The sequence below is a fragment of the Hemibagrus wyckioides genome, linkage group LG16, assembly GCF_019097595.1.
Source record: "Hemibagrus wyckioides isolate EC202008001 linkage group LG16, SWU_Hwy_1.0, whole genome shotgun sequence".
NCBI classification, from domain to species: Eukaryota; Metazoa; Chordata; class Actinopteri; order Siluriformes; family Bagridae; genus Hemibagrus; species Hemibagrus wyckioides.
This window is the reverse complement of record NC_080725.1, coordinates 13,622,890-13,645,080: the sequence shown is the minus strand read 5'-3', so window position 1 is coordinate 13,645,080 and position 22,191 is coordinate 13,622,890. Positions and strand designations below refer to the sequence as shown.

The window sequence follows — 22,191 nt, the reverse complement described above, 5'->3', positions numbered from 1 at the left end:
CATTAGAGACACAGCCTCCAAAAAGAAGTGAAATTATTATAAAACTGCAGCACTTCATTTCATGCTGCTGTAGGAAGCAGTTACAGTACAATCCCCAAATGCTATCCCATGCTATGATTATAAACATGCTATAAACGCCTAGAGGACAACAAATAACGTGTTGCCAAATATTACCCATGAGAGGGTAAACCTTCATGAGTGTGAAAGCGAGTGATTTGGTGTGTGAAGTCTCAGGAGGACGGAAAGGTGAGAAGTTATTTTAACATCATGTCCCCTGCAGCTGCACATTAGCACAGCTAGCCTTAACATATTAACGCTAACAGCAACCACTTTCCCCTCAATATCAACGCATTTTGTTTACTTTAGTTTAAAAAATAAAATGTGATGCATTTTTTGAGTCTTTCGAGTTTCTGGTGTTCTCAGTGCCCACACGCTGAACAGCCCTCGAGAGACGAAACACACATTTCCTTTAAGCCCCATTAGTCTCGGATGATAAAGTCGGCCACGCTTCAGAGCGCCCTGTGCTGTATCTCCGGCCATTATCCAGCTTTTTTTTTTTTTTTTTTAAAAAAAACCAACCAAACAAAAAAAAACGGTCCTCTTTTCTGTGCAATGAATATATGGAAAGATTTAATAAAGGAGGATGCTTTGACATTTGGAAGTTACAGCAAACAAATTTATTAAGCTTTATGTTTCTCTCTTTCTTTTTCTTTCTCTTTTTATGCTTGGAATATTCTGGAAAAGATGCAGAAAAAGAAAACAATGCTACTGAAACTTATAGCTTTAAGCTAGCATCATGTTTGTGTTTATTTATCGTACCTGAACACTGGAGTGATGAATGTCATTTATTTTTTGTTAGATAGAGAGAAAAGGGTAGATATTGTGTTTTTGTTTTCTATGAAACACACAGATAGTTTGGCATTTCAGTGATATTTCAGCCCAATATTTTGCCATTATTTACCCACAAGGCAGAAAGAATAAATAAAGAAATATATTAAAATAATAATAATAACTAAAAAAAACATGAAAAAACACCTAAATCCAACAATGAATCAGTTTTTGGTTTTTCTGTTTTACATTATGGCATCAAGTAATGATTCATGAAGATGGAAGAATGAAGGAAAGAAAGAAAAAATAATAATTAAGTAAATTAAAAATTCCTTACAACTTTCTTCTAGGAAAGTACTTTATGCCTCATTCCTTCCTCCATCTCTTTGTTTCTTCCTCACTTTCAATAAGTATTTCTTTCTTCCAGAAAATATTTGTCCTTCATCTCTAACTCCCTTCCTGCCTCTTCCTTCCTGTCTGTTCTTCTAGCAAGTATTTTTCATTTTTCCTTCCTCCTTTCTACCTTCTCTACTATACTTCATTTCCAGGAAGTCTTCCTTCCTTCCTCCCTCCCTCCCTCATTTCCAGGAAATATTCCTTCCTTCACTCCTTCCTCCCTCCTTCCCTCATTTCTGTCTGTATCAGTGCACTGTATTTTTGAGAGAGCGAGTAAGAGAGAGAGAGGGAGAGAGACAAATGGAGGACGGCACTCACGATGCGATCCGGAGGAGGAGTGCTGCGGATGAAGCATTTGATCTGGCCTTTCTCTCCGTACAGAGCCTGCTGCGTCTGGGTGCTGGAGATAGTGGGAGGGCCTGAAAGCGGGCATGACAATCAGTCTGTGTGAGTGCCTATCACACACACACACACACACACACGCACACACAGACACACACACAGCCTGCAGGAACAGAACCTCCACACCTCAGACATTTACAGCATTTATTCCTCTTTATTTCTCAGCATGTTAGAAAAGCAAAACTGATCTGACATGATGACATGAGACTCCACTCACATGGTGGAATTTTTATTCAAATCAATCAGAAATGCAGGGAGCAGTGATTATCAGAGTTGTTCAGGTACACATTAGTGCATTAGATTAATTACAAGAATAAATCATGGAAAAATAATAGATAAATAATTTTTTGTCATATCAGTAAATTATACAATTAAAAATATAACTATAACTATTAATAAATAAATAAATAAAAATAAATATTTAAATATTATCAAAAAATTAATAAAATAAATATATTAAATAAATAAATAAATCAATAAAAATATTATATATAAAAAATAGGCATGGGTTTGTAGATATGATAGTCAAGCATATATTTTATGATATTTTTTTTTATCTATGATAAAATCTGTCTTTGAAAAAAATCACTTCTTTCTGTTATAGAAAAATAATCCAAATTTTAATAATTGCTGTTACAGCTGCAAAGGTGTTTTATTCCTCTTCCACCACAGCCACCTGATTACACATTATCATTCCTCAAACAAGGACATACTTGACAAAAAAATCACAAAAAAAGACAAAAACTTGCAGCTCATCATGTCCCTGAGTATAAACTACTCTGTTGTGACTAGCATCACGTTCTCTGATACTGGAGACTCCTTCCAAAAATGTTTAATAAATATCTCCATACTGAAAACTTCACCATATCAGCAATTTGATTCACGGTCGTATAAATAAGCTGCTACTATAGAAATCTATAGAAGTCTTATAGATCGTTTGTTAAGGTTAGCATCTTAAATCCCAGGTCTACCAGACTGCCACTGCTGGGTCACTTTAGCTTTTTTCTCTCCCAAATGAATAAAAATGTAAATTCAGAACTCTGGCTAAGTCATTATGTACCTCTGAGATCAGCAGATTTTCCATTTTAATTGGATTAAAATCCCCCCCACACACACGTTTGTGCCAGTGATCTCCCACAGAGGCCTGCTCTGCTCTGTTCGCTTGCAGAAAAAAGTGTGAAACAAATGTTCGTCCTCCTCCCCTTCTTAATTACACACGGCGGCGAATACGGTAGGGAGCCATGAGATAGCATCGCGGCCCTGTTCAGGAGCGGCAATGCGTTCCGACTGACTCCACCCTTCGGGAGCCGATCCAAATCAGACAGGGGGATTGGTGCCGTAAACGAGCGCTATAATTAGACGGCTTTATCTACGTTGGAGGATCGAGAGAGGGAGAGAGAGAGAGAGAGAGAGAGAGAGAGAGAGAGAGAGAGGAACTCGAGGGAAAGATGGAGGATGTCAAGATTTATGAGTTGTGATTAGCAAACAGGAAGTCATGTCTTCTTCTCTCCCATACAAATTAATAACAGCACATGCTTTTATGTACACAGTGCCCTTCTCTTATTTAAGAACAGAAAAGATAGACGATTAAATGAGAGAAGAATCCAGATTTCTGTATTTGAGCCAATGCTGTCTGTGTTTCCCTTTATGCTATTGGTTAACAGCTAAAAGACTGCAATTGATCCGTTGCTGCACTTCAGGCCGTTTCTTTCAGCTCACACACACACACACACACACACACATACATAGAGATTATTAAAACTCTATTTAGCTAAAAAATCCACATTAATGAAATTCAAAGTGCCTATTTCTTTGTGTGTGTGTGTGTGTGTGTGTGTGTGTGTAACAAGTGAGTGCAAATATTGAAAGTACTGAAGTTTTGTAACAGAACTGAACGTGTGTAGACTGAGCCAGCTCCTCAAACGCTACGAAGGGAATAGAGAGCAGATAAAGAATTCATAAAGCATTAAAGCGACTTATTGCCTCACTGAGGAAAAGGGTAGGTTATTGCAGGAGCTTGAGGGCACCGGGCCTTCTGTCAAAATCGAAACCACCCCAGCTCACGCCATGAGCCTTTAACGTCTGATTGAATAAGCAGAGCTGTATCTGACGCTTGAATAAGCGTAAAACCTGCCCTTTAACAAAGCATGAACAAAACAAGGCCTTTTTTGTTGCACCGGGTGGAATTGCCATCACCGGCACCATCATCACGTGCACCAGGTCAGGCATTTTGCAACCTCGCCTGTGAAATCGGGTCAGGAATAGACAGAATATTCCATATTTTCAGATCAATCGCATCGTCCTCGGGGCACGTCGCACGTCTCTGCAAGAATTTTGCTTATAATTTATTGATTACTTCAAAGAAACGATGGAATTCAGAGCAGACTCCGGAGACCGGAGTGGAGATTTTGGCTGGTGTTTTTTAGAAAACATCACACTAATATTTGAGCAAGCTGCAAAACAGAGCAGCAGCTAACGAAATCTTACTTCAAAGTACAAACATTGCCATTTTCGAATTCAATTTCTATTTTTATTTTTATCCAAATCCAATCCAAATTGAAATTCTAATTCAAATCCTCAGACCAATTCCAATTCCTATTCTTGTTCAAATTCAAATTCCAATCCAAATTCCAAGTCTAATTCCAATGCAAATTCTAATTCCAATTCCAAATTCTAGTTTAAAATCCAATTCCAATCCAAATTCAAAATCTAATTCAAATCCTCAGTCCAATTTCAATTCCCATTCTTGTTCAAATTCAAATCCAATCAAAATTTTAATTCCTATCCAAATTCTAATTTCAATTCCTATTCTAAATTCAAATTCCAATTCTAAATCCAATCCAAATTCTAATTCCAATTCCATTCGGAATTATAGTTTAAATTTGAATTCCAATCCATATTCTACTACCAATTTTAATTCTAGTTCAAAGTAAATTCTACTTCAAATTCCTAGTGCAAATTCTAATTTCAATTCCAACCCAAGTTCTAATTCAAATTTCATTCCAGATTCAAAGTCTAAATTAATTTGTCACAAACACAACCACGTACAGTATGACATGCCATACACTGTTTTCCCCATATTTTGTATCATAAAAGTAGAATTAAAATCAAAACGGAATGTAAATAGTAGTGAGATTGCTGGATGTAACTGATTTACCGTTGACGGTCAGAGTCACCACCTTCTCGCCGACTCCGACTCGAGGAACCACGGCTCGGCAGACGTATTTCCCAGCGTCCTCCTGTTTCACGGCTCTCAAGGTCAGTGTGTTCTCATTGCTAAGCACCTGCATGAGAAGCATCACGTTTGACACTTTTAACACGTTTCTCTCATCTGTGTTGTAAATCATTAGGAATAAAAATGCACAGATGCGTCGAGATCCGTAAATAGAATGTGTGAGATGCGCTAACATATGGCACTCGTTGCTGAGAGTGTGACTGTAAGGAGTAAATGATAATACTGAACACGTTGAGGGGGAGGGGATGGGGGGGTTGTGTGGATTGCGCATTTGTGATTGCACCATATTTTCGAAACATGCTAATTGCCATTTTAAGAAGAGTTATGGCACCTTTTTATAACAGCGCTGAAGTTTAATTAAGTTTAATTGTTTAATTATGTGGAGATGGAGTGAGCATACCACGCCGTGGCCGCGTTTCATCCACACGATTGTGAGAGAGGGATTTCCCATCCAGGCGCAGTTAAAGATGGCATCCGAGCCCAAATCCACCTGTAGTGACTGAGGTTCGGATGCCAGACGAGGCCCAACTGCACACAGGTCACAGAGACAGGTCACGTCAATCTCAAGAACATTAAGCAGGTCTTTAAGACAGAGTGGAACAGTGAAAGCTCGCAGTGACTCACAGTAGACGTCGACGTTGCGGCTGATGTTGGTGCTCCCGAGTGCGTTGGTGACCTCGCAGGAAACCGGCTCGCTGAAGAACGTGTGATCCACGGCCACCTCATAAGTTTCTCCCACAGCTTCCCGGATCAGTGCACCACCTTTAGCCCATCTGTTGTGAGAAAAAAAAACCTCTTAAACCTCTTTTTCCTTGTGCTTGGCTCCTGTGAAGATCTGTTAATGTCTGATGTCGTTTTCTTCCCATCCACAAAGCTCAGGGCAATAATTTAGCAGCCATTATGAGATTCTTGTGCACCAGCATAAAAAAATAAAAAATAAAAAACAGATGGCCAAGCTGAAGCTCTGAACATGGAATTAGTGCTGTCTTTCTGGAAGCAGAAAGAGATTTCAGCAGGACTTGATGGTTCATATTTGGTTCGTATTTAAACAATGATACGCTAAGAAAGGGCTCCAGAATGACAAGACAGTCTAATGAATAGCAAAGGCAAAGAGATTAAACACTGAACTAAAGACTAAGACTTAAATTCCTTTAGTTATGTTCAGTATTTTTACATGAGAAAACCCCTTTGTATTCATCAGATTTATTTACCTGCTTTTTTTGTGGAAAAGTTTTTTTTAATTGTTTCTAGATTTTTTTTTGGAATTGCATTGTCTAGATATATTTTTTTTTGTAATTGATTCATCCTTTAACACACTCTCTTTAAATCTTAACAAAAAATATGGGACAGAAAATAGGGACTGATTACAGAGTTTCCATTTCTGTTCACTCGCAATATGATGTATCATAACATAACAGAACAATTCAAAAAATCCAAAATATTCCATCCCAGACAAAATACTGAAAACAGAGTAAGGATGACGGTCACAAATGGGATATTTAGCAGGGATAACTGTGCTAATCGAGCAATCACTGCAACTGGATCCATTTTTACTCTTTTTAAAATTTATTCCCAACTTTTTTTCCTTAATCGTATGGCACTGCCCACTGAGACAAGTCCAGTGAATCCAGAAACTTTTCAAATTGTTGCTCTTGCTGCATCACAGGAAGGTGTAATAAAAGAACATAATCAAAAAATATAAAATAGCACTTGATGCAGCACTTTTTTTGCATGATGAATGACAACTTGTAGCTTTTTTGTAGCACCACACTGTGACACACACGCACGCAAAAAAAATCCAAAACATTTGGTTGCGTCCCATGTTAAATATGAAAACTTCTTTCTGTGTGGAAGCAAATTCAGCTCCGGATATCAGAAAGACCCGGATAACGAGCTGCCAATCAACGCTGACTAAATTGGAAGCAAATTGTGGACATTAAAAACAGCCACAGATTTGCATATACATTAAACATTAGCATCGAGTGTGAATGAGAACAAAGATCAGACATGAATTAGAACCTTCATTTCCAGATCAAAGGAGCGACGGTTTGTTGTTTCCTTTAGATCTTCTTAGCAAGAATTCAATTTCCTCACAAGCTCTTTAGGATTTCGGCATGAACCTTTTTCGAACGGTGCTAACGAAAAAAAACCCCGAAACTAAACAAATGTCAGAAACGGATTACACGCGCTTTTGACATTTTAAATGCACTGCTGCGTTTCCCTTAATCAAATCCTACTCGGTGTTACAGAACACGCTTTGTGACAGACGAAACAGGAGGCTCAAATCCTGAATGAGTACAAACTACACGTGTACGCTACGTTTCGTCTGCTAAAGCAAGAGGCGTCGTGCTGGGAAGAGACGTGCAGAGTAAACATGGCTCTGTTGTCTAAAAGATAGCGTCTATCTGCAAACCTTCAAACTAGTCTTCGATGCAGAAGAGAGGAGATCATTGTGCTCTGGATGAGACTGATGATTTCCCAATGCATATTTTCTGTGAGGGGAAAGAAACACTCAGGGTGACACATGCTATCTCCCCAAGGCTCCGTGTGCCAAAATAAGCCCTCAGACGAGGTGAGGCGAGGCGACACCATGCGAGGCAAGGTGAGGCCCACACATGGCACGTGTTAAACCCTGTTCATGTCAGCCTTTGATATTTTTCCATTAGACGCTTCTGAGGTGACAAAAAATGTAACAAGAGGCAACAAATTTCACCAGATTCTAATGAGGAAAAAAAACTGGAGAGATGAAAAAAATTCATTTACACATTTACACTGCAAGTCAAAAAGCACTTAACACTTACCCATGAAAAACATATAATATACAGTGTAACAGTGTTGTATACAAAGTTTTAAAAACAGATGCACTGTTTCATCTTTTTCATCCTTTTTTCTGCTTTTTTTATGAGAAACTCCAGCCATTCTTAACCTTTTTTTAAAGTTTTAAAGCCACACACACACACACATATATATATATATAGAATATATATAGAAATATATATAGAAATATTAAAGTAGTAATTATTAAAAAATATCTTTTCTATATTAAATAATAGTTTAAAAAACATTATATATAATATATATATATATATATATATATATATATATATATATATATATATATATATATATATATATATATAAATGTTTTTTAAACTATTATTTAATATAGAAAAAAATATTTTTAAATAATTACTACTTTAATATTTCAAATAAATATTAAATTCACTATTTTTACCCGAATTTCCGTATCTTTTTTTTTTTATGACAGAATAATATTTTTTATACAACATTTAATAATAATATTGAATACATTTTGTACTTTATAAAGTATTTTTAAAGTATTGTTGTCAATATTTCAAGTGAATGTTTCAAATTTATAAAAGAACAGTGTTTTAATGTGGAATATTTATGCTATAAAATTTGTGCCACGGGAAACAGAGAGAGTCGGTGTGGCAGAGCTTTATTCCCACTTTCCCCTGGTGGCCCTTTAGAACCTGCGGCCGCTGATCCTCTCCATTTGCTTCAGATTCTGCCTTTTGTTCCTGTGTATTGAATCCGGACGCATTGTTGAGAGAGAGCTTTCATTTTCCTGCTGTGATTGAGAGCGAGGTTAAACCTTTCAGCCTACACTTTCTGTGCTGGAGAGAAAGAAATTCTGTGCAATTCATCCCAATTACACACACAGCTGAGCAGCATGTCTGTCTCTCTGTCTGTCTCGCCATATGTCTGTCTGTCTGTCTTATTCTATTTCTATGTCTCTGTCTGCCTGTCTGTTTCTCTCTCTGTCCATCTCTCTATCTGTGTCTCTGTCTGTTTGCCTGTCTCTCTTTCTGTCTCTCTCTCTGTCTGTCTTACTCTCTTCATATATGTCTCTGTCTGCATGCCCTGTCTGACTGTATGTCTGTCTTGCTCTGGCCGTCTTTCTATTTATGTCTCTGCATGTCTAGCTCTCTCTGTCCATCTCTCTGCCTATGTCTCTTTCTATCTGTCTCTCCCTGTCTGTTTCTCTGTCCGTCTCTCTGTCTATGTCTCTGCCTGTCTATCTGTCTTTCTCACGCTCTGTCTCTCCTTATCTATCTCTCTGTCTATTTGTCTTTATCTCCCTGTCTACACATCTGTCTATCTCTCTGTCTCTCTGCCTGTCTGTCTCTCTGTCACTTTGAGACTAATGCACACATCTTCCACTGTAACAGAAGCCGTTTCCTTTCTCAACACTAAACCCTCACACAAACCCAAGCATCAGTGCATCAATCCTAAAGCACTGTTAGCAAAATGCATTGTTTCCTATAATCACACTAACGCATCGCTAATCCCCATAAACCCTGACTCTGAGAGGCGTGACGACGCAGGACACCGAGCGCACCGCTATTCAAACACATTCAAATATTTATGTAAGCAAAAACGTGCATGAATATCACATTGGGTAGTGAGGGAAATCCTTCCTCCTTCCTTGTTTTTGCTTTTCAGCTCTCTAATCCCTTTTGAAATGTGCACAACATGTCCCAGAAGCGTTTCTCCCACCATCAATAATTTATTTTGTCTCTCAGCCGTAATTAAATGGAGGGAGTCGCTTTATTATATTATTAAAACCATGTTTAAGCAGGATCTGAATTATTCCGGGGACGAGGGAGTCGAAGGATGGATACAGGATGTTACATGGGTTCTCTGCTGTACAAGAAGTCATCCATCTATCTATCCATCCTTCCATCTAGTACTTCATTTCCAACCATAAAAAAAGAATAATATGATGTTATCCATAAAATGCTTAATACACTGAACTCTGTTAAAATAAAAATACATATAATTTTAACTGTAAAGAAGCTACTGAAAAAAAACTATTTTAGACATCTGATCTTGGTGTGACCTGACCATGAATAGGAAGGAAATACAACATGTGGGAATGAAATAAACAAGAAGGAAAAAAAAATAATAGGAAGAAATTAAAATAATTAGGAAGAAAATAAAACAAATAGGAAGGAAATAAAATGTCAGAAGGAAATAAAATAAGTCAGAAGGAAATAAAACAAACAGAAAAGAAATAAAACAAACAAGCAGGAAATAAAATGCTAGGAAATAATTAAAATAAGTATGAAGGATATAAGCAGGAAAAGAAAATAAAAGTGGGAAGGAAACAAAACAAGCAGGAAGGAAATAAAACAAGTAGAAAAAAATTAAGATTGTGGAATAAAAGAGTAAACTCTGTTATACTTAAGATTAATGTGGGAGGTATATGATGACTGGCTATTGATCATGAACAAACATCAAGTAGAAGGTTCACCCATTCAGCTGTTCAACTCGTGTGTTTAGTGTTAATTTATCTGCTCATCTCACTTTTATGCAGTTTCTCTGAAAAACATATGAGCTTGACAGAGATTTTGTTAGGGCACCTTCACAAAAAACCCCTGAAGGAGGCTAAATCGCTAAAAGTTTGTTGATCAAAGTAGATGCACATTTTTAGTTGGAATTGTCTTACATTTCAAACATTTTCCCACAAGTTTAATAAAAGATTCAAGAACGAGGCTGATTTATTATTAGGAAAATGACATACAGTAGAAAATATCCAAATGAAGTGAAGAGTTTTCCGAGGCTGAAAGAAATTCTACAGCTTTAATTTTAATTTAGGAAGAATATCTTTGGAGAGCAAGTGTAAAACTAATGAGGTTGACCTCAAAATGTCTTCACTTGCAGCTGATTATTCATTTAACATTATCCCCTGTTGAGTTTGCTTGAACCTGATATTGTGATTCAGATCTAGTAACATGTTCATCGCTGACTGGCTACAAAACCACAGGTGAAAAAGTCGAAGTCATTGAGGAAAGGTGAGTACCTGTACTGAGTGACCGGAGGGTTCGCTTTGGCTGAGCAGTGAAACTTGACCGGATTTCCTTCCAGAACCGGCTGCGGCTCAACGGTGAGGTTCACCAGAGGAAGATCTACAAGAGACAGAGGAATTAGTGAGCTTTAAACACACACACACACACACTCTTAGCAGATAGTGAGCCTAACGCTGCTAAGGCGGTACTCTCTAATGAAACATTAATCAGAAATGTTCTTCATAGATAAAAGAAAAGCCCAAAACAAATGATGCAAAACAAACTGAAAAAAAAAATCATTTTATCAAATGCTTGATAAAAAGGGTTGAAAATAAATATTCCATTTAACGCGAGCGACTCTGCATTATGATTAGTGTGACTTGTGGCCTGCTTGCTAATTGCTGAATTAGAATTGGAAACATTTTTTTTTAAGCGTTCATGATTAAAGAGAGTGCTTGCCGAAAGTAACACAGTGATTATGCAAAACGACGTCCGAGTTTTACGTGAAGCCAGGAAGAGTTTTAGCAGCCAGGCTTTTTAATTGATGTGTTCTTTCATTTGCTTTCGGGGACTAATAAAGCAGACAATGCGCTAATTACACTCAGTTTGGACTCGCATTGTCTAAAAATGAGATGAGAGAGAGAGAGAGAGAGAGAGAGAGAGAGAGGACATGTCTCTATAGTGCTCATATCAAATGTCAACAACAGAAGTGTTATAATGCACCTAAGGAAACTTGTACGTTAATTAGCAAAGCGTTTGTGGGCAAAAATGTCATTATGACATTATTTAATTCCCCGCCCCTTCCTGAGTTAATATGGAGGAGTATGAACAGTGAACATACAGAGTTTTGGCAAGGAATCTGTAAGGAATAAAGCAAACACAGAACGCTGTTGTAAGAAAATAATCAGCGGCATGCTGAAGTGATTAAGCGGAAGTTGATTATTTTCCTATTCTGAATGGTTCTGTTCATTTTACCTCACAGGAACTTGCAGAAAATTTTACAATTCTATTTTTAAACTAAATACTGAAACATACTTTTTATCCATTTACTGTTCATGTAAACCTGTCATTAAAAGCTACTCTACTCACAGACTCGTGGACTATATATTTTACTTAAACCATTTTATGCTAAAAATTTAAAGAAAACTTTCTAAAGAGTTACAGAACTCATTTGTACTTAATCAAACTACATGAAGCTGTTTGACATTTCCTGTTGTCTGAAGGTATTTTTGGAAAAATAAAAAAGGAAGAATATTGACTGGCGAGAAATGAATGAGAGGAAACACACACTTTATAGTGTCCAAGCATGCTAACGGCAGGGGAGGCTTTTAAAATGACTTCCAACCGGAAGACAATCATCTTCAGGTGAATAGGAATCCTCAAATTGATTAAAATGTCTTTTTCTATTGTTTGGTTTTGTGTTAGGACATAAGTGGTAAAAAAGAAAAATGGAGCATGAACTGTACTGTGAAAGCTCCCGTAATGTTTAAAGAAAATGACTGTGTTGAGTAATTTACATCTTTATCCAGCACCATCTGTAATTTACATCTTTAACTAATGCCATGTCATTTACATCTTCAACCAGAGCCATCTGTAATTTACATCTTCATCAAGTGCCATCTGTAATTTACATCTTCATCAAGTGCCATCTGTAATTTACATCTTCATCAAGTGCCATCTGTAATTTACATCTTCAACCAGAACCATCTGTAATTTACATCTTCATCAAGTGCCATCTGTAATTTACATCTTCATCAAGTGCCATCTGTAATTTACATCTTCAACCAGAACCATCTGTAATTTACATCTTCATCAAGTGCCATCTGTAATTTACATCTTCATCAAGTGCCATCTGTAATTTACATCTTCAACCAGAACCATCTGTAATTTACATCTTCATCAAGTGCCATCTGTAATTTACATCTTCATCAAGTGCCATCTGTAATTTACATCTTCAACCAGAACCATCTGTAATTTACATCTTCATCAAGTGCCATCTGTAATTTACATCTTCATCAAGTGCCATCTGTAATTTACATCTTCAACCAGAACCATCTGTAATTTACATCTTCATCAAGTGCCATCTGTAATTTACATCTTCATCAAGTGCCATCTGTAATTTACATCTTCAACCAGAACCATCTGTAATTTACATCTTCAACCAGAACCATCTGTAATTTACATCTTCATCAAGTGCCATCTGTAATTTACATCTTCAACCAGAACCATCTGTAATTTACATCTTCATCAAGTGCCATCTGTAATTTACATCTTCATCAAGTGCCATCTGTAATTTACATCTTCAACCAGAACCATCTGTAATTTACATCTTCAACCAGAACCATCTGTAATTTACATCTTCAACCAGAACCATCTGTAATTTACATCTTCATCAAGTGCCATCTGTAATTTACATCTTCATCAAGTGCCATCTGTAATTTGCATCTTCAACCAGAACCATCTGTAATTTACATCTTCATCAAGTGCCATCTGTAATTTACATCTTCATCAAGTGCCATCTGTAATTTGCATCTTCAACCAGAACCATCTGTAATTTACATCTTCAACCAGAACCATCTGTAATTTACATCTTCAACCAGAACCATCTGTAATTTACATCTTTATCAAGTGCCATCTGTAATTTACATCTTCATCAAGTGCCATCTGTAATTTACATCTTCAACCAGAACCATCTGTAATTTACATCTTCAACCAGAACCATCTGTAATTTACATCTTTAACCAGAACCATCTGTAATTTACATCTTTATCAAGTGCCATCTGTAATTTACATCTTCATCAAGTGCCATCTGTAATTTACATCTTCAACCAGAACCATCTGTAATTTACATCTTCATCAAGTGCCATCTGTAATTTACATCTTCATCAAGTGCCATCTGTAATTTACATCTTCAACCAGAACCATCTGTAATTTACATCTTCAACCAGAACCATCTGTAATTTACATCTTCAACCAGAACCATCTGTAATTTACATCTTCATCAAGTGCCATCTGTAATTTACATCATCAAGTGCCATCTGTAATTTACATCTTCATCAAGTGCCATCTGTAATTTGCATCTTCAACCAGAACCATCTGTAATTTACATCTTCAACCAGAACCATCTGTAATTTACATCTTCAACCAGAACCATCTGTAATTTACATCTTTATCAAGTGCCATCTGTAATTTACATCTTCATCAAGTGCCATCTGTAATTTACATCTTTATCAAGTGCCATCTGTAATTTACATCTTCATCAAGTGCCATCTGTAATTTACATCTTCAACCAGAACCATCTGTAATTTACATCTTCAACCAGAACCATCTGTAATTTACATCTTCATCAAGTGCCATCTGTAATTTACATCTTCAACCAGAACCATCTGTAATTTACATCTTCATCAAGTGCCATCTGTAATTTACATCTTCAACCAGAGCCATCTGTAATTTACATCTTCAACCAGCATAATCTGTAATTTACATCTTCAACCAGAACCATCTGTAATTTACATCTTTAACCAGAGCCATCTGTAAATTACATCTTCAACCAGCGTAATCTGTAATTTACATCTTCAACCAGCGTAATCTGTAATTTACATCTTTAACCAGAGCCATCTGTAAGTTACATCTTCAACCAGCGTAATCTGTAATTTACATCTTCAACCAGCATAATCTGTAATTTACATCTTCAACCAGCGTAATCCGTAATTTACATCTTTAACCAGAGCCATCTGTAAATTACATCTTCAACCAGCGTAATCTGTAATTTCCATCTTCAACCAGAGCCATCTGTAATTTACATCTTCAATCAGCGTAATCTGTAATTTACATCTTTAACCAGAGCCATCTGTAAATTACATCTTCAACCAGCGTAATCTGTAATTTACATCTTCAATCAGCGTAATCTGTAATTTACATCTTTAACCAGAGCCATCTGTAAATTACATCTTCAACCAGCATAATCTGTAATTTACATCTTCAACCAGCGTAATCTGTAATTTACATCTTTAACCAGAGCCATCTGTAATTTACATCTTCAACCAGCGTAATCTGTAATTTCCATCTTCAACCAGAGCCATCTGTAAGTTACATCTTCAATCAGCGTAATCTGTAAATTACATCTTCAATCAGCGTAATCTGTAATTTACATCTTCAACCAGCATAATCTGTAATTTACATCTTCAATCAGCGTAATCTGTAATTTACATCTTCAACCAGAGCCATCTGTAAGTTACATCTTCAATCAGCGTAATCTGTAATTTATATCTTCAACCAGAGTAATCTGTAAGTTACATCTTCAATCAGCGTAATCTGTAATTTATATCTTCAACCAGAGCCATCTGTAAATTACATCTTCAATCAGCGTAATCTGTAATTTATATCTTCAACCAGCGTAATCTGTAATTTATATCTTCAACCAGAGTAATCTGTAATTTACATCTTTAACCAGAGCCATCTGTAAGTTACATCTTCAACCAGAGCCATATGTAATTTACATCTTCAACCTGAGCAATCTGTAATTTACAGCTTTAACCAGTGGCATCTGTAATTTACAATTTCAATCAGTTCTTTCTTAAAACTAAAAGTTAAAATGTTAGTGAGTTTAAGTTGGTTTAATGCCTTCCTCTAATTGCTGGATTATATACATGCACCATAAAAGCACTTACACTCTGAATTATTCATCTAAAATTTCAGACCTTTCTCGTCAGCTGTCTTCAGTCACAATGACACTACATCTCACAATATGACGTGTGCTGTAACAACGCAGAGCTCAAGTCACAACCAAAGAATTATTTTACTTTTTTATTGTGATTTTATTTATCTTTTTGTCTGTGGTAGAAAAACCAGGCCAGCAATTATACAACTTGGTTTCCAAGGCATAAACAGATAAAAATCCATTCTAAACACTTTGTCCCAAATACATGTGTCTCTAAAGTTTTGTTTGGTTTTCTACCGCATGCTGCACTCCAATCTTGTTAAAGCATTTTTCCTGAAAACAAAGCGGACACATCTCACACCCTCATCTCTCGAAGGTCCGAACGTGATTGAAATCAGCAGCCTGTAAAAACACCCTGAGTCCTCATTAACAATCGGTTCACATCGGCAAGAAAACACGTTTGTACCTGAGACGTATGTTTCATTCATAATGCCTTGTAGTGATGGCGAGGCTTATGATTTGAAAAGACAGCTGCTGAATAACAGAGTGCACAAATACTGCTACGGTTTGAGGATATAAATAAAATAAAAAATTTAAAAGCACTAGTTTATTAATAACTTAATTAATATCAACACACTGTTATTAATCTGTTTTCTATAAAAGCACAAGACGAGTGTTTTTTTCCTAATATATTTCACTTTCACTCATAAAATTTTTTCTTTATAACATTTTTGCAATTCTCGCACAAAAATTGACCTGAAATCTATAAACTATTTGGAATTCAAACATCACTCCTTTATCGTTTTTTTTTCTTTTCTTTTTTTATTCATACCTAATTGTATGAAGCCATTTATTCTTCTCTGAGACAACATAGCTTTTAAGAAATCTTTTTTTTTTTTAATTTATAAATATATTCTTTATTATTTGCTCCTTTTTAATGTTGATTAAATCAGGAGTTTTTAATTGAAGCATATTTAAAAACATGAACTTTCTTAGTTAGCCATTTTGTTAATTTTAATTTAACATAAATTTAAAGTTTCTCAGCAAACCAAAAAGACAGGTTGTGTAAATAGTGTAGAAAGAAATAAGAAAAATGAGCCAAAACAAACCTGAATTTTTTAAACAAAAGTTTTCTTCTTAAAAGTTTTTCAGGTTTTAATTAGGTGAAATGACAGAAATGTCCAAACTTGTTATCCAGTTAGGTCTCCCTTGAAGGAGGAGGCTTTTTTTGTGTGTGTATGTAAGGGGCTCTGAAGGGAACAGGCTAGAGCATTTGTGTGAGTTTAATAAATCACTCTGTGTCACTTTTTCCCTTGAAACAGAATCAGAGTGTCCTCAGAGAGCAGAATGCTCACATCCGCTACACGTCTGCTTCACATCTGCATCCGGACATTAATTATTCCTCAATGGAGCATATACATGTTTGTTTTTTTCCCTCTGCGCTGCTCTTATTTACAGTGTCATTACAGAAAGTGGCGCTGGGTATCAGACGAACCTGTGACCCTGGTGATGAAGAGCTGTGATGGAGGGAATGAAACAACTCCAACAGGACAGAGGTCAAGTTTTCTGTAATGGAGATATCACCGCTCGCGGCGCATGCTGCCTTTTGACTTCGCTGTTGAACTTTTGCTTGGCATCACTCAAACACAAAAACCTCCCACAAAAATAAATTACAGACTCTACTAAAGCATATGAGGAATCTGGTTAAATAGTGAAAAGAGATGGTTGACTTTTTAGAATTATGTGCTAATATTAGATTATATCTGTGTATTGACAAAAAAGGTTTTTTGACATGACATAATAATACAACAGTTATAGTCGCACACTACAGACAATTTAGAGTTGAAAATCAGCCCACAAGACATGTATTTGGACTGAGAGAGGAAACCAGAGAATGCTGAGGAAACCCCGGAATCATGGGACAAACACGTACACTCCGACCACACAGGAGAGAAGCGAGAATCGAACCTCCAACCCCCAATTAAAAAGAAAAAACAATAAACAACAGCTGTAGTTTTCAGTATTTCTATCACAACGAACCCAGGAACAATAAAATATTTTGTCTAATAGAATCAATTGTATTTGCATCTGTTTTGTTGGGCATAGTGACAGGTGAGGTTATAAAAATGCAAATACACACTTTTTTCTACCCCTGAAAGCCGGGGACGTCTCTGAGGATGGAGGCTCATCCAGTTAATAGCAAACTGTCCAAGAGCAAACAGTAAAATGTGGAAAAACATGTATTATTCCCCATTAAAACCATGTGCTTTTGATTTTCTATGAGTGTGTGAGGTGGTACGAAAGCTCACGCTGGATGTCGATGGTGACTGTGGCCTCTTTGCCGTTAGGTGCTGCTTTGTTGGATGCTCGGCAGGTGATACGCTGGCCGCTCTCGATGTTAGATGCTGAGGCGTAGAGCGTGCTGACCGTGCTTTCTCTGTGACCGTCACGCAACAGCGTCTACCAAATAAAACAACATCAGGGGATCAAAACACAGAAAGAAAGCAAGAAAGAAAGCAAGAAAGAAAGAAAGAAAGAAAGAAAGAAAGAAAGAAAGAAAGAAAGAAAGAAAGAAAGAAAGAAAGAAAGAAAGCAAGAAAGAAAGAAAGAAAGAAAGAAAGAAAGAAAGAAAGAAAGAAAGAAAGAAAGAAAGAAAGAAAGAGATTGTATGAACTAGAAAAAATATATGAAATATAATAACGCCTTAGAAATAATTCCCTGATATTTGACTGCTAATCTGAACAGCTGGTTAGCATAAACGTTCTTTAGCTTAAATGGTTTGTTACTTAGATTTTTTTTTAAGCATAAATCCAAAAATATAAATAAGTGAAAGAAATTGTGACAGAACTTGCTGAAAAACTCTGATGGTAACACCACTGAAAAACAAAAATACGCTAGCTAGCATGTTAGGCAGAGTGTTAGACTAAAGATCACCTGCCTGAAGTTTAATAATGAAGTGAGTAAGAACACAGAGGAGAGGATCGGGAGAGATTGGATTAGTCAGATCCGCGTAATGGTGCAGACGTTAACAAACAGCTCAGGATTTAAATCAATGTAGCGTCTTCTTAAAAAGACAAAAGAGACGCTATTGTCTTACTCTTCCATGCTGAGTCTCAGTGCACATACAGAGTTTCAGACTCGTGTGATAAAAAGGTAAGGAAAGAAAAAGAAAGACAGAGTTAATACCATTAAGGACAGTGACTCTGTCAATAACAACAAATCATGCAATGAGAAGAAGCTAAAAATAAAAATAATGTAATATTAGACCCAATTCTGATGCATTAGATTGGATTTTTCCACTGATTTAACAAAGCAGCCACAAAACGCTCACAACTCTCAGCACAGATCCACTAAAAACAACATTTTAAACATTTATCTTAATATTTATCTTTCATTCATTCATTCAGCTGTCATTCAGTCTATCCATCACCCATTTCCCAATTATTTGATTATTAAGCTTAGCCATTGCCACTCACTCATTTATCCATCCATTCCTTCCATCCATTCCATCCATTCCCTCCTTCATTCATTCATTCATTCATTCATTTATTCTTTGTGTTTCTGGTCATTTTTTGTTTATAATCTTGTCTCCTGCTGTCATTCATTAATTTATTCATTTACTTCATTCATTTATTGCTTCTTCTTCACGTGCTTGTGGTTAATGATCTTCTTGGTCATTTCTTCATTCCAGAGCTTTCAATCAGTGAAGGTTTTGGATATTTGTAGCAGATTGGAAAGTAGTGCTGTTTTCACTCAAGCTTAAAATCTACTAACTAGAATAACTAATGACTAGCATCTGAATCTGGAGTCAGCAATTAGTCGATATTCTCCAGTGTGCTTCAGAAGGGATGAGGTGCCCCAATAAACGAGGGAGTGCATCTTTCTTTTCACCAATGTAGGAGAGAGAGAGGGAAAGAGCTAGAGAGAGAGAGAGAGCATCCTCTTTTTCCACCCAGAGCATATTAAATTGAGCCAAGTGCCAGAAACCCATCTATAATTAAGAAGCATAGAAAGTCTTCTCTTTCTCTTGTGCTTAAATCACGACACTGAAGCTTCAGCCTGGCCACCAAGATTCAATTAAAAATTACTTTTCACTTGTCATTAAATTGAGACGACAAACCTTTCTGAGGATGTGACCAGACGGTGGCTTCATGAAATAATAATGCTTCGTTGCAAACCTGAGAAACGATTCGGAAAGTTAGGAACGGAATGAAATTGAACAAAACAATCCGTGTCATTCTTTTGTAGCTGAATAATCACGGATGAAGTAGTTGATTATTTTCCTGTGACAGCATGTCCTGAAGTGCTTACTTCCTATTCTAATACAGCAGTTACACTTATTTTCTTTCAGATTTTTATCTAATTCTAGTCCTGTATTTATTTTACAGCTTTACTTCCGACTGCTTAAAGGTTTCTGGTTAAAGTTGATGCTTTTTTCTATGTTAAATTAACAGCATGTAAGGCACAGAGGCACAGTATCACATGCGTTATGGCTCTTGAAATTGCAGACGGTTGCGCAGCAGCTTAGGAAAGGCTCAGTAAGTGGCGTTTGCCTCAATCTGCCTCCATTCACTCCACCATGTTGATTTAAATGCAGAGTGAATGCAGGTGATACCTTGGAGTACATGGCGCCGTTGAGCACTTCTCCGTTACGGATCCAGATGATGGAGGCTGCCGGCTTGGCGTTGTCGGCGTGGCACGTCAGGTTGAGCGGGTCACCTGCTCTCAGACTCACCACGGGCGCTCCGATGATCACGGGGTCATCCGGAGGAACTGGAGGAAGAATATGAATAATGGATGAGAGGCAACTCGTGTAGAGAGAGGACGGACTGTATGGGCAGAGAGACTGGACAGAGATATGTTGTCTCATCTCCTCCCCATCTCAGCTTTAAATTACTGTAGAACAGGTCAGTTATTAAAACAATGAATCTTCTGCTGTAATTAATATTTGATATTCATCTAATTTATTGTTTGAAATAATCTGCATTTCCATATGAGCAAGAGGCTTTTAAATCACATACCTGCATATTAGCATGTACTTTATACTTCATGCAAATCTAGTAGGAAAAACTCATTTTATCTGTTTATATAATGATAGATAGATAGATAGATAGATAGATAGATAGATAGATAGATAGATAGATAGATAGATAGATAGATAGATAGATAGATAGATAGATGGATAGATGGAGGGAGGGAGGGAGGGAGGGAGGGACGGACGGACGGACGGACAGACAGACAGAGAGATAGATAGATAGATAGATAGATAGATAGATAGATAGATAGATAGATAGATAGAGGAAGGGAGGGAGGGAGGGAGGGAGGGAGGGAGGGACGGACAGACAGACAGACAGACAGATAGATGGCATTTTCAGTTGCTAAGTTTCAGACATTGTGGAGTTTATGAGAGGAAATTAAACAGAAAACTATACACGTTAATGTTGTACATTATTTACCAAGTTGAAGAGATGTCTTGTTATTGTGTTCTGAAGTAATCAATCTACCAAAATGTTTGAGACAAATCATCATTTCTACCTGTAGTGTGTGTCCTTAAAATCAGAAAAAGCCGAATGTCAGCTAAAAACAGCTGAAAGAAAGAAAAGCTGTCGGAGGGATGAGCAGGGAGGAGAAAGAAGAAAAAAAACTTGGTGGTCCTGAATAGCACTGATTGCGACCCTCTCTTTAAACACCTCTGATCACTGCTTTCCATTCGCACTCAGCTGAATTATTGATTGAGCACCCTGCTCATTACAGAGCATATCTGGGGCAAGTCGAAATCAAAGGCAGCAAGCAGGTGGCACATCCTGACTACTCCAGAGAGAGAGAGAGAGAGAGAGAGAGAGAAAGAGAGAAAGAGAAATGGAGAAGGTATGAATGAGTGAAGGAAGCCAAAGGGAGCATTAGGAAGAAAGAGTATTTAAATTCATTTCCCAAAAAATACACATCTGACTTCAAATTACAGCCACAATCAGTGTTTTTTATATAAAAAAAAAAAAGGTCAGTAAGACGTTCAAAGAAACAGTGAAAAAGAGTCATCCATGTCTCACTGCCATTCTGAGAACTTCATCTGATAAATTCATATCTCTCACAGGCTTGTCAGGTTTGGCCTTGACTCATCTGTGAGGAAAGCTCGAGGTGATATATTACCAGGAATTACCTCACCAGAACCAATCAAGTCGCCTCCTCCGGCTCAGGGAGTCTCGCGCTCCTGAAAGTGAGAGAGCAGCTCCTGTGTTGGTCGTCGTAAATATGGCACTTGCGCCATCCGTCTTTGAAAAATCATTACACAAGATAAATACACAAAAACATTCAAAGTCTCTCTCGTTAGGATCCCAACACAAGCAAATACTCCTCCTTTACCTCCTTTAAGATGACAAGATTATTTATTAGAAAGTGTAACTTTTATCTGTTTATAGTTTCCTTTAATGTAGCATATTACTTATAGCAACTAGAACAAATAAACAGTCGCTCTTTCACCATCACCTCTCAATTTTTTCTCATCCATTAAGTTAAAAAGACAAAAATAATTTGAAAACTTGCACTGGAGACTCCTTCCACAAACACCTTGTCACGGAAGACTTCCAACATCGACAATTCCAACAGTTTATCTTCTTTAGGATCTGCTTCTCTATAAGATGTTACTATAGCAACGAGTTCTTTCATATAAACTCTGTGATTCAATCAGGATCATTCTATAACAGAAGCCTTGATGGTGTCATTCTCCAGGTTGAGGGAACATCTACAGGATGACATTGTACAAAATGATTATCCAAGACAACTAGCATCATCATCATCATCAAGAAACAAACAAACCCTTTTGAGTTAGAGCATCTTTGTCATCATCCATATTGCGGTCA

At 36.9% G+C, this 22,191-nt stretch overlaps 1 protein-coding gene across 3 annotated transcripts in view; it reads right to left on the bottom strand.

Annotated features, from left to right (window-relative positions):
- Window positions 1–22,191, bottom strand: part of kirrel3a (kirre like nephrin family adhesion molecule 3a) — a 99,016-nt gene that overhangs the window by 9,444 nt on the left and 67,381 nt on the right. For all 3 annotated transcript variants that reach the window (XM_058411052.1, XM_058411051.1, XM_058411053.1), the window contains exons 4-10: window positions 19,950–20,107; window positions 17,644–17,794; window positions 10,689–10,794; window positions 5,486–5,634; window positions 5,262–5,389; window positions 4,784–4,910; window positions 1,543–1,643 (exon numbers count right to left, since the gene is read on the bottom strand). In XM_058411052.1, coding sequence (XP_058267035.1) covers window positions 1,543–1,643; window positions 4,784–4,910; window positions 5,262–5,389; window positions 5,486–5,634; window positions 10,689–10,794; window positions 17,644–17,794; window positions 19,950–20,107 — 920 coding nt within the window. The remainder of the gene's footprint in view (window positions 1–1,542; window positions 1,644–4,783; window positions 4,911–5,261; window positions 5,390–5,485; window positions 5,635–10,688; window positions 10,795–17,643; window positions 17,795–19,949; window positions 20,108–22,191) is intronic.